The 18,510-nt window shown below is 42.6% G+C and overlaps 1 protein-coding gene across 6 annotated transcripts in view; it reads left to right on the top strand.

Moving 5' to 3' along the window:
- dip2c (disco interacting protein 2 homolog C) overlaps positions 1-18,510 on the top strand; it is a 539,567-nt gene that overhangs the window by 427,015 nt on the left and 94,042 nt on the right. For all 6 annotated transcript variants that reach the window (XM_033044735.1, XM_033044743.1, XM_033044718.1 and 3 more), the window contains 3 exons: positions 11,702-11,838; positions 14,847-15,055; positions 17,057-17,171. In XM_033044735.1, the coding sequence (XP_032900626.1) occupies positions 11,702-11,838; positions 14,847-15,055; positions 17,057-17,171 (461 nt within the window). The remainder of the gene's footprint in view (positions 1-11,701; positions 11,839-14,846; positions 15,056-17,056; positions 17,172-18,510) is intronic.

Here is an 18,510-nt window from a genome sequence, read left to right as displayed (position 1 = left end):
TTGCACTGTGTGAAATTTTTAGACAGCGCTCCCCCCGCTTGTCCTGACCCCGCCTGCATAATGGGCTGGTGAAGGAGTGTGTGTGTGCGTGCGTGCGTGCGTGTGTGTGTTCCACTCTGACAGTCACCATTCCAGTTTCTGGTTTTTCAGGCCACTGTAGGCAATTTGACAGTCCGCTGAAAAATCGGGACATTAGAGTCACAAAACCCATTAGACTCACATAGCACGGAAACAGACCCCAGCAGCAGTCATCAAGCGCATAATCTCATTTTCCAGCACTTAGCCGGTTGCTAAATCAGTAGCTGTGTGCAGGGGCGGCACAATGACGCAGTGGTAACAGCATCAGAGACCTGGATCCAATCCTGACAACAGGTGCTGTCTGTACGGAGTTTATATGTTCTCCCTGTGACCATATGGGTTTCCTCCCACATTCCAAAAACACTCATGTTTGTAGTTTAATTGGCTTTGGTTAAAACAGTCCCCAGTGTGTGTCGGATCGTGCTAGTGTACGGGGTGATCGCTGGCCGGTGCGGACACATTGCATTTGTAAATAGCTCATTCTAAGCTCCCTCCAGCCTTGTTTCAGTCAATAAAATACTGAATCAAGCACTTGAGCAACTAAACTTTATTTTGGATAACACAACACAAATCCCCTATAGGGGGGTTGCACGTAAGGTCACTGGGTCATAGGGCTTGACGCACGGAGCCGCTCAATCCATCTGGAGGACATCCGTAACTTCCGGTATATGTTATTAATGCAAGAAACGCGTACTTTCCTACCTGTTAAAAACCGCCAAAATGTTGAAATTTTGCGCTGAAAAAAATTGTGGAAGTCAGGGTAAGTGTGAGAGACATGTACCCAACTTTAGAATTCCAAAAGTGAAGCAACATGAAGGTAAAGAGAAACGAGAGCTAAAGGGACAACAACAGCTAAAGTGCTTGGTGAACATTGGCTGGGCAGATATCGGAATTGAAAATATTGGGAATTATCGCGTTTGCTCACTGCATTTCACCAACAGTAAGGCATTATTTGTGTTTTTTCTTGATTCCTGTGGTATCTATAAAGTCTCGAAAGTGATAAATCTGGCTGTAATTTTTTTTTCAGGCGTTTTCATTTTGTATGTAAAAACCCACTTGAGAACCATGGGCGATTTAAAAAATTTACAGCCAGATTTATCTCTTCTGAAACTTTTTAGATGCCAAAGAAATCAAGAAAAAACACAAATAATGCCTTAGTTGATGAAATGCAGTGAGCAAACGGCCAATATTCGCTAAGCACTTTGGCTGTTGTCCCTTCAGCTCTCGCTTCTATCTACCGTCATTTCTCCTCACTTTTGGAATTCTGAAGTAGGCTAAATGTCTCACATGCTTATTCCGATTTCCATAATTATTTACAGTGCAAAAATTGACAATTTCAGCGGGTTTTAATGGGCCCGCTATGCTGGAAACAATGGTAAGTGCCTACCTGCAGTTCATCGCGTGTACTCCACTTGGAGTAGCGTAGCAACAGCACGGGTCATGGGTCGTTACTCGACTGCTGTGAAACCTCCCTATACAATACCTAACCACCGCGGGTTCGATCCTTGTATCTGCTTGGCCAACCTCTTCTAGCCTTATGCAAGCAGAGACACTCCAAAAGGTCATGCAGTCCCAAGCGTCCTTCCAGAAGATCGACATCGGACCTCATGAGGGCTACCTTTTATAGGTCCCAGAACCTTGAGGGGCCGAACCACATGGAGGTGGTCTCTGTACAGTCCAATAACATATATCGATTACAACAGTACATGATAGACAGTTCCCCAACCTAATAACATAATAACTAATACATTGTATTCGAAAGGAGCTTCTAGACAGAAGCTAATGTAGATGAATAATGCAACATGTGCCTTGGGATTCAGACAACCCAGACAAAGCTTAACATTTCAACCAATCAACAACTAACACAGTGAAGCTTTACAACATTATTTACAGTATGTATACCTGGTTTGCATTGACCCAATCAGTTCCATGCATTTTACACCTCATTGTCAGACCTCTGCAGATGTCCTATTCTTTCTCTGCAGCTCTTATCTGGGCCACAGGCAAGCTGGCGCCATTCAGCAGCTTGTCTCAGTTCTGCAAAGGCACATTTAACTTGACCAAAATGGCCAGCAGCACACAAGCCCTTACTCAATTTTAATACCATGGCTGCTCCAATTTAGCCAGGATTAACAGGCTGAAGGGCCTGTTTCCTCGCACCATCTCTAAAGTCTAATGTCTAAAAGTAAAGCTATGCCATGGCGTTTCAAGTATTCACCTAAATACGTCTCAATTATGTGAGACGATCTTCTTCAGCATCTCACAGGCAGTGCACTCCTGGTATCAATCACCCTCTGGTGGAAAACAATTCTTCCCCAAATCTTCTCTAAACCTCCTATCCCTCACCTCAAACCACTGCCTACTGGTGAGAAACACGTCAACTGAAGTGACCTTTTCCCTCCCCATTTAACCTGCTCATATGTTACCTTCTGCACAATGGGTACATTTTTTATGAGAAGCAAACTTGCCATCTCTCATGGCCTCTCTATTCCCTTGCCTCAATCAGCAGTTCACGTCCAGGAGATTTTTAGCTTGTGCAACCCTGCTGCAGTGCACTGTCAAATGTGCTATTGTATTTCAATAATATCTGTAATTGAACAATTTAGGATGCTCATCCAGCTGAGAAGATCATGATATTCAGCAACAAGCTATTCCTTTTACTTGGAAGACCTGTCACTCCAAAAGGCACACTCTCTCTACCTCCTTAACTTCACAATCTTCAATGCCCTTCTTATACTTATTGAATGCATCACCCACATTCCAACTCCACTCCAGCTATCGGCCCATCAATTCTGCTCTGCCATTTGATCATGGCTGATCTATTTTTCCTGAGAGTCATAGAGTGATACAGTGTGGAAACGGGCCCTTTTGGCCCAACATGTCCCAGCCTCACTAGTCATACCTGCCTGCGCTTGGCCAACATCCCTCCAAACTTGTCCTATCCTTGTACCTGTCTAACTTATTCTTAAATGTTGGGATAATCCCAGCCTCAAGTACCTCCTCTGGCAACTGGTTCCATACTTTGTGTGAAAAAGTTACCCCTCAGAATCCTATTAAATATTTTCCCTTCACCTTAAACCTATGTCCTCTGGTCCTTGATTCACTTACTCTGGGGAAGAGACTCTGAGCATCTACCCGATCTATTTCTGTCATGATCTTATACACCTCTATAAGATCACCCATCATCCTCCTGCGCTCTAAGGAATAGAGCCCCAGCCTACTCAACTCCTGCCTATAGGGTGATTTCACGAAAGGTCACTGGAGCGTAGATCCGCACCCACGTGACCGAAAATTTTAACTGGGGGACAAGCGTCACTTCCGGTACATGTTAGTGAATGGGAAAACACGCACTTTCACACCCGTTAAAAAATTGAAAACGGCCAGGTTTTGAGCTGCAATTTACTGAGCCAGTCGGGGTGACCGTGAGGAACAGCTACCTAAATTTACAGTAAAAAAAAAAGATAGAAACTAAGGTAAATACAAGAGGGAGCTGAAGGGGCAAAATAAGCGGAAGTTGATAGCGGACATTTGCCGTGGAGGTTTAAAGATCCAAAATATCGGGAATTATCGCGTTTGCTCGCTGCATTTCATCAAAAGTAAGGCATTATTGGCTTTGTTATCTTTATTCATTTGTTAGATGAAAAGTATTAAAAGTTAGAAATCCTTCAGTAAAATTGCAAAATCGCCCATGATTCTCGGGTGGGTTTTAACATGCAAAATGAAAACGCTTCTGAAGCTCCATTCACCATTTAAATATCCGTGAATCATAAATGCGTCTTGAAATAAATTTTACTCAGATGCAAGCTAAGGAATGGTATAATTGTCAGCTGTTCATTTGACAAAATCAGGACATTTTATTATTAGCCAAAAAATGTCCTGATTTTGTCAAATGAACAGCTGACAATTATCCCATTCCTTAGCTTGCATCTGAGTAAAATTTATTTCAAGACGCATTGATAGTTTACGATTATTTAAATGGTGAATGGAGCTTCAGAAGCGTGTTCATTTTGCATGTTAAAACCCACCCGAGAACCATGGGCGATTTTGCAATTTTACTGAAGGATTTCTAACTTTTAATACTTTTCATCTAACAAATGAATAAAGATAACAAAGTCAATAATGCCTTACTTTTGATGAAATGCAGCGAGCAAACGCGATAATTCCCGATATTTTGGATCTTTAAATCTCCACGGCAAATGTCCGCTAACAACTTCCGCTTATTTTGCCCCTTCAGCTCCCTCTTGTATTTACCTTAGTTTCTATCTTTTTTTTAACTGTAAATTTAGGTAGCTGTTCCTCACGGTCACCCCGACTGGCTCAGTAAATTGCAGCTCAAAACCTGGCCGTTTTCGATGTTTTTAACGGGTGTGAAAGTGCGTGTTTTCCCATTCACTAACATGTACCGGAAGTGACGCTTGTCCCCCAGTTTAAATTTTCGGTCACGTGGGTGCGGATCTACGCTCCAGTGACCTTTCGTGAAATCACCCTATAGGTCAGACAGACCCTCTAGTTCTGGCAACATCCTCGTAAATCTTCTCTGGATTCTTTCCAGCTTGTCAGCATCTTTCCTCTAAAACGGTGTCCAGAACTGAACACAACACCTCTCAACCCCATTCTCCTTCCTTCTCCCCGTAACCTTTGACAAACTTACTCAACAAGGACCTATCAATCTCCGCATTAAATATATCTGACATCTTGGTCTCCACAGCCGTCAGTGACAATGAATTCTATGGGGACTATTGAATATTCACTTGAGATCAATGCCAGATAGCCATCAAAGCTGTGGGCTATTGTTTTGCTCTTTATTTTGTACTGAATACTGACAAAATAAACAGAGATTTTGGTTTTAAGTTTAGGTTTATTATTGCCGCATGTGCCAAGGTACAATGAAAAGCTTTGTTTTGCATGCTATCCAATCAGATCAGATATACCGTCCATTGATACAATGAGTTCAAACTCAGGTACGACAGATGGAGCAATGGGGAAGATACAGAGTGCAGAATAGAATTCTTGTAGTGCAACACAACTTATTTTGCAAACCAATTTGTGAAAATATTACCGCTACAAAAGGGCCTGTCCCACTTTCACGACCTAATTCACGACCTCTGCCGAGTTTGCCCTTGACTCATACTCGCAGCATGGTCGTCACGGGGTCGTAGCAGGCCGTGATGCTAGTCGTAGGTATTCGTGGCATCAAGTAGGTCGGGGCGTTTTTCTAGCATGATGAAGTAAAAAAGATCGTGAAAGTGGGACAGACCCTAAAGAAAGACATAGCCCACAAGCACTCTCTTTTACTCCAGAGTTAGTAGATAGATTCTCCTTATGCAGCATCAGATTCAACTGCACCATATGGCCTCTCTCCTAACATTGCTCCATTTAATGCTCAGATTCTTGAATGGGCTCAGACATGGCCCTATTTGTGACGGAGTCTTAGTGGATCCAATTCTATGGGTGTCTTCCCGTTTATTAGTATCTGTTCAAAGATACACTGCTTCAATTAGTTTATCCAGCCATAATTTGTAGTGTTAAAATAACCGTTTTGAGTTAGTTTGAAAAGGTTTCAATTTGTCGAGGAGTTTTTAATTAACCCATTTACACTAATAACAGCTTCATGTCGGCAGAGTGATAATCACTTACAGCTCCTTTTTCCTATTCCTCGGTTGCCACTGTTTCAGTGTTTACTAGATCACACTTGTCCGGATCTGAAATCAACTTAGTTGCTCGTTTGTTTAAATTTGTGTGCTCTTGTTCAAGTCTAGCTGTCCCAGTTACACAGTTTGCTGCTTTAGTTAGTACTTCAGACATGAGATGGATTGTTAGTCACTGCCTTCCTAAGATAAATCTCTTCCTTATTTGTGTATTTATTAATTATTTATCAATATTTACTTTGATGTTAATTTTGTAATAATCCTATTTCGCAATGACAAGGGGGCATTCCCTCTCAATGCATTCTGAAAATCAGATGGCTTTGATCTGCTACTTGAATCACTTTCTGAAAGGATTTCAGAAGATTAGGTTTGCATTTTAGCAAACCAACGCTAGTGGGGTACCCCACAAGCTAAAATGCAAACCTAATCTTCTGAAATCCTTTCAGAAAGTGATTCAAGTAGCGCAAGGCTCGGTGCTGGGGCCGCAGCTATTTACAATATATATTAATGATTTAGATGAAGGGATTACAAGGAACATCAGCAAATTTGCAGATGACACAAAGCTGGGTGGCAGTGTGAACTGTGAGGAGGATGCTATGAGGATGCAGGGTGACTTGGGCAGGTTGGGTGAGTGGGCAGATGCATGACAGATGCAGTTTAATGTGGATAAATGTGAGGTTATCCACTTTAGTAGCAAAAATAGAAAGGCAGATTATTATCTAAATGGTGTCGTTGGGAAAAGGGGAAGTACAATGGGATCATTGTTCAGCAGTCAATGAAAGTTGGTGGCCTTCATAACAAGAGGAGTTGAGTATAGGAGCAAAGAGGTCATTCTGCAGTTGTACAGGGCCCCAGTGAGACCACACCTGGAGTATTGTGTGCAGTTTTGATCTCCAAATTTGAGGAAGGACATTCTTGCTATTGAGGGAGTGTAATGTAGGTTCACAAGATTAATTCCCGGGATGGCGGGACTGTCATATGTTGAGAGAATGGAGCAGCTGGGCTTGTACACTCTGGAATTTAGAAGGATGAGAGGTGATCTTATTGAAACATATAAGATTATTAAGGGTTTGGACACGCTAGAGGCAGGAAACATGTTCCCGATGTTGGGGGAGTCCAGAACCAGGGGCCACAGTTTAAGAATAAGGGGTAAGCCATTTAGAACGGAGATGAGGAAACACTTTTTCACACAGAGAGTTGTGAGTCTGTGGAATTCTCTGCCTCAGAGGGCGGTGGAGGCAGGTTCTCTGGATAATTTAAAGAGAGCTAGATAGGGCTCTTAAAGATAGCGGAGTCAGGGGATATGGGGAGAAGGCAGGAACGGGGTACTCATTGTGGATGATCAGCCATGATCACATTGAATGGCGGTGCTGGCTCGAAGGGCCGAATGGCCTACTCCTGCACCTATTGTCTATTTCTCACACCCTGATACAATCCTATATAATATTCCTTACGCACTTCTTGCTATTACATCAACCAAATTGCTGAGAGTTACAACTGATTAACTGTGTAACTATTCCGAAGGGGTGAAATTCCCCGTGTAATACATTTGCATACGTACAATGTAAAGAGTACATTTCTTTTGCCATATATAGACACTATTGATAACCGTCAGGGGGTACTAAGCCCCACTAACATAATAGGGCTAGGGAATGAAAGGGATATTGGTTTAAACACAACCCTGGGTTTTAAACTTGGTTTAAATGTGCTTTTGTGGAAATGTAATTATGCTCCTAAAGCTCACCCCGTTAATCTAGTTCAGTAAAACACTGAGTTAAGCACTTGGTCAACTAACTCACAAACGAACTTCCTTTACGATACTTAACCAACACCGTGGGTCCGATCCTTGTCTCTACTCATCCAAGCCCTTCAGCCTCATGTGAATAGGCACCTCCAGACAGTCAACACAGTCCCAAGTGCACCTCCAGACGATCGACCTCGATCCATGTGGTGTCCCCTCTTTTATACTGTATCGGACCCGTGGCGCGAATATACATGGGGGGGGGGGGGGGGGGGGGGGGGGCAACCCCTACAAGCCAATCACAAATAAAGATAATCTAATACATTTACTGACAGTTCCCTAACCCAATCACAAAGTACCCCATTACATTGTTTCCACAGAAGGTTCTAGTTGAAAGACAGTTCACCAAAGTAAAGAAACATTTCCCCAGGTAGTATAAACAATTTGAACAAGGCCCCATACTTTGGCCAATCACAAGATAACAGTGCAAACACTCTGCAACATAATTAACAATAGTTTTACAACACCCCATTCTATAACCAATCCTAATCATGCATTTGCAACCCAGCTCAGCTCTTTCTGCAAAACCCTCATACATATTAACAATAGAGGGGACATCTGGACATCACCCTGTGCTTGACTTCATCCCAGGGTCCAGACACCCTGGAGCCATGAAACTCATGACTTGGTCATGACTTTGCAGCTTTTCACAGAAAGAGGACAAGCAGGCTTTGCATATGCAGAGATCCTCCATTTTGTGACATATTTATTTGGCCAATATTATCAGAAATAGACACACAGAAAGGGCACAATTAGCTGCTAAATAAGTTAATATGTTCATGTTATCGGAGCAGGATTAGGCCAATTGACCCATCAAGTCTACTCTGCAATTCAATCATGACTGATCTATCTTTCCGTTTCAGCCCATTCTCCTGCCTTCTCCCCATAATCCCTGACAATCTTAAGGGCCTGTCCCACGAGCATGCGACTCCATGCGGCGAGCGCAACCTAAAGGGCCAGTCCCACCAGCATGTGCCTGCATGCGGCAAGCACGACCAAACCAGAATCGGGGGCCGCGCGGAGGTCGAGTGAGTGACATGAAGTTCGAGCGAAGTCCACGGGAAGTTCGCACGTGACGTACGGCGTCGATGCGGCTGCGGGCCGGCAGGCCGTTGCAGCGCAGAATTTTTGAACACGGTCAGTTTTTCGGAGCCCCGCGCGATGTCGGGACCAGCTCCGCACAACTCCATACGGCTCCGGCGATCGAAGTGGGAACGGCCCCGCGAGGCCGTACGACTCAAGCGACCGCGTTAGGTCGCGCTTGCCGCATGCAGGCGCATGCTGGTGGGACCGGCCCTTTAGGTCGCGCTTGCCGCATGGAGTCGCATGCCCATGGGACAGGCCCTTTACTAATCAAGAATATCTCAATGTCTGCCTTAAAAATATTCATTGACTTGGCCTCCGCAGCCGTCTGTGGCAATCAATTCCACAGATTCACCACCCGCTGACGAAATATGTTCCTCCTCATCTCCTTTCTAAAGGTACGTCCTTTTATTCTGAGGCTATGGGCTCTGGTCCTAGATTCTCCCACTAGTGGAAGCATCCTCTCCACATCAACTCTATCCAGGCCTTTCACTGTTCAGTAAGTTTCAATGGGGTCCCTCCTTATCCTTCTAAACTCCAGTGAGTACAGGCCCAGTGTCGTCAAATGTTCATCATATGTTAACCCAATTATTCCTGGGATCATTGTCGTAAACCTCCTCTGGTGCCTCTCCAATGCCACACGTCCTTCCTCAGATATGTGGCCCAAAGCTGCTTACAATACTGCAAATGTAGTCTGACCAGTGCCATATAAAGCCTCAGGGGGCTGTACAGGAGGATTGGAGCAGTTCAAAAAGATAAATCATTATTGCCTTCCCAATAACAATTGCAAAGGATGAAAGAGATGTCCCCTGCATTACAGGGTGTTGTATTCATGCAAATTGGAATTCTCCATAAAACAAAACCTCTTCATCTGCGCAGGCCTCGAGAAATTATTTATTTACGTTTATTTTCCCACAAAAATTCTAGGAGAGCCAAATTTTTTCCCCCCACATCTTAACTATTCAACAGTGACTTGTGTAGACTGTAAGGGTGAATTCCCGTAACACGACAGCTGTAATGCATGGGTTACCGGTAAATGCAGCCATTGACAGCGGTGCTTGAATTCCAGAATGAATAAAAAGAGAAGGGCAGCATGGTGTAGTAGTGGTAGAGTTGCTGCCTAAAGGGCCTGTCCCACTTGCCGATTTTTTCGGCAACTGCCGGCATCATTGACTGACGTATCAGGTCACCGAAAGATTTACAGCGTGATGACTTATGACGCGTGGTGTTTTTTCAAGTGTTGCAACATTTTTTTTGTCGCCGCTGGATTTTGAAATGTTCAAAATCTTTTGGCGACCCTCATTAGTTGCCGAAAAAATCGCCAAGTGGGACAGGCCCTTTACAGTGCCAGAGACCTGGGTTACATCCTGACTATGGGTGCTGTCCGTACAGTGTTTGTACGTTCTCCCCATGGGCTTTCCCTGATTTCTCCGGTTTCCTCCCACATTCCAAAGACGTACAGGTTTGTCGGTCAATTGGCTTTGGTAAAGATTGTAAATTGTCCCTAGTGTGTAGGACAGTGTTAGTGTACGGGGTGATCACTGGTCGTTGTCCGAAGGGCCTGTTTCGGCACTGTATCTCTAAAATAAACCAAACTAAAAAGCCGTCAAACTTCAAAATCTGATGAAAAGCCTGGCTCTGATCTTTGACTGATTCACTAAGAGAAGAGTTTCCCTCGATTCATGGATGCTGCCCGACCTGCAGCTTTTCTGTTTATGATTACAAAACTCTTTGTTGTAGTGGTGACATTTTCTCAAATTGATTTGTATACGCAGCAGTGTTACCTCATTCTGCAGTTGTCTCATGTTCTGTCAGTTGTATACTTACTAAAAGAAAATAAAGTCAAGGAAACCGTATGGATTCTATTGTATTTATGGTTTGAATATGCAGTAACATATCATACATTAACAATCAAAGGAACAATTAAGTACATTTATTAATCTGAAATAATGTGGTTTTAGGTATACCTTACTTTTGACAGTTCTGTTGCCGAAATAAGGAACGATCTTTGTTCAGATATGATCTGTCTTGTAAGGCCAGAAGGAGTATTGTTATTTTGTCGACTTTAGATATTGTTCATATTATCAAGCTTAAATAAGTAAAGGATTGTATTAGATCTGAATGGAGTGTGATCTCTGCACGTGGCAAATGAATACCTCTGGAGACAAAAGAAACTGCAGATGCAGGAGGAACTTAACGGGTCAGGCAGCATCTGGGGAGGGAATGGACAAGCGACGGTTTGGGTCAGGACACTTCTTCAGACTGATTGCAGTCGGGGGAGGGCGGGGTGATAAAGTCTTGCAGGTGGAAACAGGTAGGAGAGCGTTTGATTGGCAGATAGATGGTGTAAGTAACAAAGGCTCGAGATGAAAAGGAAACAAAAGGCTGTCAGAAAAGGACACAATAGGAGGAGTGAAATGTAAAGCCAGAGAGAGGAATGTGCATGGAAGAAGATTGGGGGAAGTGGAAAGGGGGGACGTGGGGGGGGATAAGGGACTTGGGGATGGGAGATGAGTGTACGAAGGAGGGGAAAGGAGCAGAGTTACTGAACAAGGACAGTGTGAGAAATGGGTGCACACCAGAGTGGGGAGAGAAACAAGAACGAGAGAGGGAGTGGTGGGGTGAGCGAAGTGGTATTACTTACAATTGGAAAATTCAATGTTCATATGGTTGGGGTGTGAGTACTTCTGCTGGATTGAATTTACAAATTAAATACAATTCCCAATTCCTTGTTTCGGATTTGAAGTAATTGATATGAGCCACATACTCAATAGTAAGTTAAGGGCCTGTCCCACTTGGCAAATTTTTCGGCGACTGTCGGCATCATTGACTGACGAGTCAGGTCACCGAACAAGGTGCAGCGTGATGCGGCATGACGGTGCGGTGACGCGGCGCGATGCATCGTGATGACGTATTGACGTGCGGTGTCTCCTCAAGTGTCGCAACATTTTGGATTTTGAAATGTTCGACATCTTTCGGCGACACTGATACGTCAGTCAATGACGCCAGCAGTCGCTGAAAAAATCGGCAAGTGGGACAGGCCCTCTATTGAAAGTTTTGTTGAATTAATGTTACATCTGTTTTCCTGCAGCCGTGATGTGTGTGGTAAGACCGGAAGGAATCCCGTTGCTCTGCAGAACTGATGAAATCGGTGAACTCTGTGTCTGCTCCATCGCTGCGGGTACTTCCTACTATGGTCTATCAGGGATGACGAAGAACACTTTTGAGGTACAAAAATGTGTCTCCTTTTTTTAAACTTCTTTGGAAGATTATACTGTTGTGGACAGTGGAAAGAGATTTGTCATTGGTCTGGCAATCGTGGGCAGTGTCAATGGGTCATCCCACCTTTTCCTGTCTGCTGGTCTATGTTTGCATGAAGGTTGCTGGCCCAGCAGGTCAGAGGCCCATTGATTGGGCCAGTTCCATTCAGTTGAGGGGTGCATCATGTGAAGGCGGAGGAGATCAGTTTAACTTGACATCATGTTAGGTACAGACATTGCCGGGCTGAAGGGCCTCTTCACGAGCTGTCCTGTTTGGGGATGGCGGCATTGGCCTGGGAGGACGAGAGGGACCACCGGCTAAGTAGATTGGAAAGTAGATTTGGAGTGAATAATAATTTTAGTGTTGCAGAAGATTAACCATCAGAAGAAAATAAGTCTGAAAATGCGGCTGCTTTGCAGTTTTCTCCCTCTCTTGCTCTTGCTTTGGAGAACAATGAACAGTACAGCACATGAACAGGCCATTTGATTCACAATGTCTGAACAAATCATGATGCCATGTTAAACTGATCCCCTCAGCCTGCTCATGATAGGTCATGATACTCGCCCAATGCCACCATCCCCAAACAGTACAGCTCATGACCAGGCTCTTCATCCTCAATGTCTGGGGAAAAGCAGGAACGGGGTACTGATTTTGCATGATCGGCCATGATCATATTGAATGGCGTTGCTGGCTCAAAGGGCCGATTGTCCTAATCCTGCACCTATTTTCCATGTTTCTATGATCCATATCCCTCCATTCCCTGCATATCCATATGCCTTTCTAAAAGCCTCTTAAATGCCAATACTACATCTGCTTCCACTACCTCCCCTGGCAACGTGTTTCAGGCTGCCCCCACTCTCTACATAAAAAAAATCTTGCCTGCACGTCTTGCTTCCTGAAAAATAATTGAAACATAACACCATAAATAGTTTGCTGCTTAAAACATTGACTGAGGCCAACTTGGTCTTTGATGTCTTCTGTTCCTCTGTGTCGTCATCAAGCAGAGAAAATAAACCATAACAACCACACCTTTCTTCTAGATGGTGACATAACGATTGAAGTTCTTCTTATCAATTGACAAGAAAGCACACTAATGCCTCTACTTCCTTACATAGAAACATAGAAACATAGAAATTAGGTGCAGGAGTAGGCCATTCGGCCCTTCGAGCCTGCACCGCCATTCAATATGATCATGGCTGATCATCCAACTCAGTATCCCGTACCTGCCTTCTCTCCATACCCTCTGATCCCCTTAGCCACAAGGGCCACATCTAACTCCCTCTTAAATATAGCCAATGAACTGGCCTCGACTACACTCTGTGGCAGAGAGTTCCAGAGATTCACCACTCTCTGTGTGAAAAAAGTTCTTCTCATCTCGGTTTTAAAGGATTTACCCCTTATCCTTAAGCTGTGACCCCTTGTCCTGGACTTCCCCAACATCGGGAGCAATCTTCCTGCATCTAGCCTGTCCAACCCTTTAAGAATTTTATAAGTTTTTATAAGATCCCCTCTCAATCTCCTAAATTCTAGAGAGTATAAACCAAGTCTATCCAGTCTTTCTTCATAAGACAGTCCTGACATCCCAGGAATCAGTCTGGTGAACTTAGAAGGCTTAGGAAGTTTGGCACGTCCCCGACAACTCTCACCAACTTCTACACATGTGCCGTGGAAAGCATTTTATCGGGATGCATCACAGCATGTTTTTTGAACAGCTCCATCCAAGACCACAAGAAATTGCAGAGAATTGTGGGCATAGTCCAGACCATCACACAAACCAATGTCCCTTCCATTGACTCCATTTACACTTCACACTGCCTCAGCAAGGCTAACGGCATGATCAAGAACTAGTCTCACCCCGGTCACTCCCTCTTCTCTCCTCTCAGGCAAGAGGTACAGAAGCGTGAAAACGAATACCTCCAGACTCTGAGACAGTTTCTTCCCAGCTGTTATCAGGCAACTGAACCAACATCTAGAGAGCAGCCCTGAGCTATCATCTACCTCATTGAAAAACATTGATCTATCTTTAATTGGACTTTGGAGTGTTTTTTCACGAAATGTTATTCCCTTTATCATGCACCTGTACACTGTGGATGGCTTGATTGTAATCATCTATAGTCTTTTTGCTACTGGTTAGCATGCACCAAAACACTTTTCACTGTACCCCACTAAAATAAAATTAAACTAAACTAAAATCTTCTCTATAAATTGTGAAGTGAAGTGGAAGATAGATGTCAAGTCATTCTGTCCTCAATGCATTCCACCAGAATTTCATCTCAGTTGGTGGTATTAATTGCAGTTTGTAGTCATATTGCACTCTGCCTGCAAACTTAATTGCCTTGTCTTCAGTGAAATCACTTTAATAAGCTATATGGCGTATTTAATGCCACTGGCTGGAGATGGATTTCCTGCCCATTATGTCCTCCACAACTGATCGCAAATGGTGATGGTCTGTTACAAACAAACAAGTCCGTCAGTAAAATTCTGTAGGGGTACATTAAACACCATGAATGCAGCAGCTTTAACTCACTGTTCAGACTGAGGAAAGGTCCCACACCGTAACGTTGCCTATCCGGGTTCTCCAGAGGTGCTGCATGACCACAGCTCTTTGTGTTTTCTTTTGTAAACTAGCATCAGCAATTCCTTGTGCCTTTAGCTTTAACTCACTATTCCGCCAGTTATTCTGTGGTTAAAAATAATATAAAACGTCAACATTATGAGATTAAACCAAATCTTAATCTTGTTTCAATTTTTGAAACCAATTTGAAAATACTGTAACAGTATTTTAGATAGCTGTGCACATGATGCATGAAGTAATGAATTTCATAAAGGGCAGATTCCACTTTTGGACCTGAAGTTGTGCCTGAATTATTCTAGTTCTCATTATGTCTTATTTTGTGTGATTTTCTTGTCATTTGCAGTTTCTCAATGTCTGCTACCTGTTTCATTGATTCCTCTCCATTTATCTCCTGCTCCAGATGTTCCCCATTCTAAGCTCCGGTGCTCCAGTCAGTGAATATCCGTTTGTCCGAAGTGGACTCTTGGGCTTTGTTGGCCCTGGAGGAATGGTCTTTGTGGTGGGGAAGATGGACGGTCTTATGGTGGTCAGTGGGCGGCGGCACAATGCAGATGACATCGTGGCAACGGCACTGGCAGTGGAACCAATGAAGTTCGTCTATAGAGGAAGGTCTGTGTCTGTGCCTGGCTTGCACAACGTATCAGGAGTTGATCCTTCAAGTTGTTCCGCGTTGAGACCAAATAATGAGTGATGGCACAAATTGTACATTTCGCATTGGAAACATTTTGATTTTGTGGGTATTTGGTGATGAACTAAGTATGAAAAATTGGTGTTAGATTTAACTGTTGCATGTCGTAAGTTTAATTATCGATTTGGGAAAAAAAACCTTGGCTGAGAAAAATCAAATGTCTATAAATTCAATAAGGTGTCTGTCAACTTGTTTTAACAGAATATAACTGCAGGTATCTTTCCTGAAATGAGATGGGATAACAACCATCTCAGGGTCATCTTGCATTCCACTGAGTGTTTGCTGGCTTGGTTCTTACAGTCATACTGTGCTAAAACAGGCCCTTTGGCCCAACTTGTCCATGCTAACCAAGATGCCCCATATACATTAGTCCCTCCTGCTTATATTTGGTCCATATACCTATGAACTTTTCCAATCCATTGGAAATGGAGGGATATGGAGCATCTCGTCCTTCCAAGATTGTGGTGACCAGAACTACATACCATACTCCAAGTGCGGCCTAACCAATGATTTGTACATCTGTCACATGATGTCCCAACTCCTATAGACAAAGCCGCAGCCTTATACCTTCTTCATGTCTGCCCACCTGTAAATGTGTGAAGAATAGTAAAGGACCCAGTACTGATCCCTGTGGTACACCACTACGCCACTAATTAGCACAAAGGACCAGTAATTCATCCAATCTGAAAAGCACAAATCCACCACTACTCTCCGTCACTAACTCAATGGTGTCTCTGATTTGCCATGGATCCCATGTATTCCAACTTTCAGGATTGTCCTACCATGCGGCACCTTGCAATAGCCTATGTAGACAACATCTACCTGATCAATCCTCTTTGTCTCCTCTTCAAAACACCTCAATCAATTTGATCAAAACATAGCTTTGGCTTTATCTTGATAGAACAAAAAACACTGTATGATAAAATTGAATATATTATAATTCTAAATTAATGTTTATTTGTTCTTTTAATCATTATATCCATGTTATTCAGGAAATGGATATAAAATCTTTTAGGCATTTATTAAACTTTTATTATTAACTGAAAAGGTTCAAAAATATATATGTTACAGCATGGAAACAGGTCCTTTGGCCCAGCTTGCCCACACCCACAACATGTCCCATCTACACGAGTCACATTTTAGTTACGTGTATAAAAATTCCCTAAGAAAGGAAATTGCAGTCATATTAGCCTATGATAAAAACTATCATTATAAATAGCTTGGAAGTAATTTATTACAATAGATGTCAGTACTGCTTGGAACAGGCTTTATGGTGGTACATTAAGCCTTGTGAAAAGCCATAATTGCACGTTGATTCATACGAGTTAAATTATGGTCAATTAAATGAAGAGATGAATTATGACCAGAAATGAAGGAATTATCCAACCCAATCCAATCCAACTTTATTTGTTAAGCACTTTAAAACAACCAATGTTGACCAAAGTGCTGTACAGAAGAATAAACAAGACATCATAAACAGACAACATAACAGAACATAACATAACAGCTCACATAAGGCGCAAAAATTACATATGAAATACAACAATAAATTAAAAGACATAAAACATGAGTAAAAATAATAGCCACGCAATGAAAGCAATCAAAATAAGAAATTAAATCAAGTAAATAAAGTCGACATCTTACTGGGTATCAAAGGCCACGGAGAAGAGATGGGTTTTAAGAAGTGATTTAAAAACAGACAGAGAAGAGGCCTGTTTAATGTGGAGAGGCAGATCGTTCCATAATTTGGGTGCCGACACAACAAAGGCACGGTCCCCGTTTAAGGTTGGACTAATAATTGGACTAATAATACAAAATGAATTAGAAGTGATTTTTTTAATTAAATAACTGTTGTTGGATTACACATTGTAATCTTTCAGTACTGGTCATTTAATTTGATTCTGATCTTTGTCTGTTAACAGAATAGCTGTGTTTTCTATAACTGTTTTGCATGACGAGAGGATCATAATCATTGCTGAACAGAGACCAGATTCTACTGAGGAGGATAGCTTTCAATGGATGAGTAGAGTCCTTCAGGTAAAGATCATCGCCAAAATTGTTTTTGATTGAAGCTCGGCATACACATTGCTGACATTTAATAGCCTCTGGTAAAGGGAGAACGATAATTGTAAATAAATGTGAAATGATTCATCAAGTGGCATGTTTGAGGCAGGGTATATGGTGGGACATTAAGCCTCGTGAATGGCCAAATGAGAATCCATTCATTGAGTTGGAGATCATGCATCTGTTCAAAAATACTCCTTTAATACTCGTTGAACTCACAGTTTAAGAATAAGGGGTAGGCCATTTAGGACTGAGATGAAAAAAAACTTCTTCATCCACAGATTCTGTGATGGAGAAGTTGGAGATTCACAGATGGAGTTCTCTGCCACAGAAGAGAGTGGAGGCCAATTCATGGGATGTTTTCAAGAGAGAGAGTTAGATTTAGCTCTTAGGGCTAACAGAATCAAGGGATATGGGGAGAAAGCAGGAACGGGTTACTGATTTTGGATGATCAGCCATGATCATATTGAATGGCGGTGCTGACTCGAAGGGCCAAATGGCCTACTCCTACACCTATTTTCTATGTTTCTATGTTTGTAAATGTGTCCAGTGGTCATTTCTGTGAATGAGATGGTGGGAAATTGGATCAGGGCAGGATTGGACTTGCTTTTGATGGCCCCATCAATACATTGTCCAATGAAACCCAGTAATCAGATGCATGACTTGCAATTGGGCTTTTAGTAAAGCTGCACCTGCAAAGGAAGTGCACATGGAGTTACACACCAGCATGATTCACGGCTTTCGGATAAGGAGAGATAAAGGGGGGAAATAAATGCAAGTAATGTTTTCACATAAATGTTTCCTTTGTTGCAGTTATGTTTTTTGCCAATGTTGCTCATCTGTTGGATCTTGTTGAGTGGTATCCTTTCAAATGATGCTGGCGAGACTTAGACATTGTTGCTCATCGGGCATTTCCTTAACTTACTTTGACTTCGAAAGGATATTTTCCCCTTGCACTTGTTCTGTCAAGTGTTTAATTTACAACAAGTTAATCTTTTTTTTTGTATGGATGTCATTTTTATTTCATTAACCTGGATTGGCCAGTGGTTATCTTGGAAACCAGGACTTCTTCAAATATATTGATCACATATCCAATATTGACCACCATTCCTGAGATTTACAACTATAGTGTCATCCAAATGCCATAGTGTTCTTTGTGGCTGGTTGAGAAACCGAGGTGTGGTTTGCACAATCTTTGCAAAGGGATACTTCAATCCTAACTTTAAGATTGCAAACTTTAATGAAAGAAATGTTCGTGTGTAAATAGACCATGATAGCAACAACGATAGCAATCAATTTATATGAAAGTAAA

This window comes from Amblyraja radiata, chromosome 2 (genome assembly GCF_010909765.2).
Source record: "Amblyraja radiata isolate CabotCenter1 chromosome 2, sAmbRad1.1.pri, whole genome shotgun sequence".
Lineage (NCBI taxonomy): Eukaryota > Metazoa > Chordata > Chondrichthyes > Rajiformes > Rajidae > Amblyraja > Amblyraja radiata.
The sequence above is the reverse complement of the archived record's forward strand: the minus strand, read 5'-3'. Positions and strand labels throughout refer to the sequence as shown.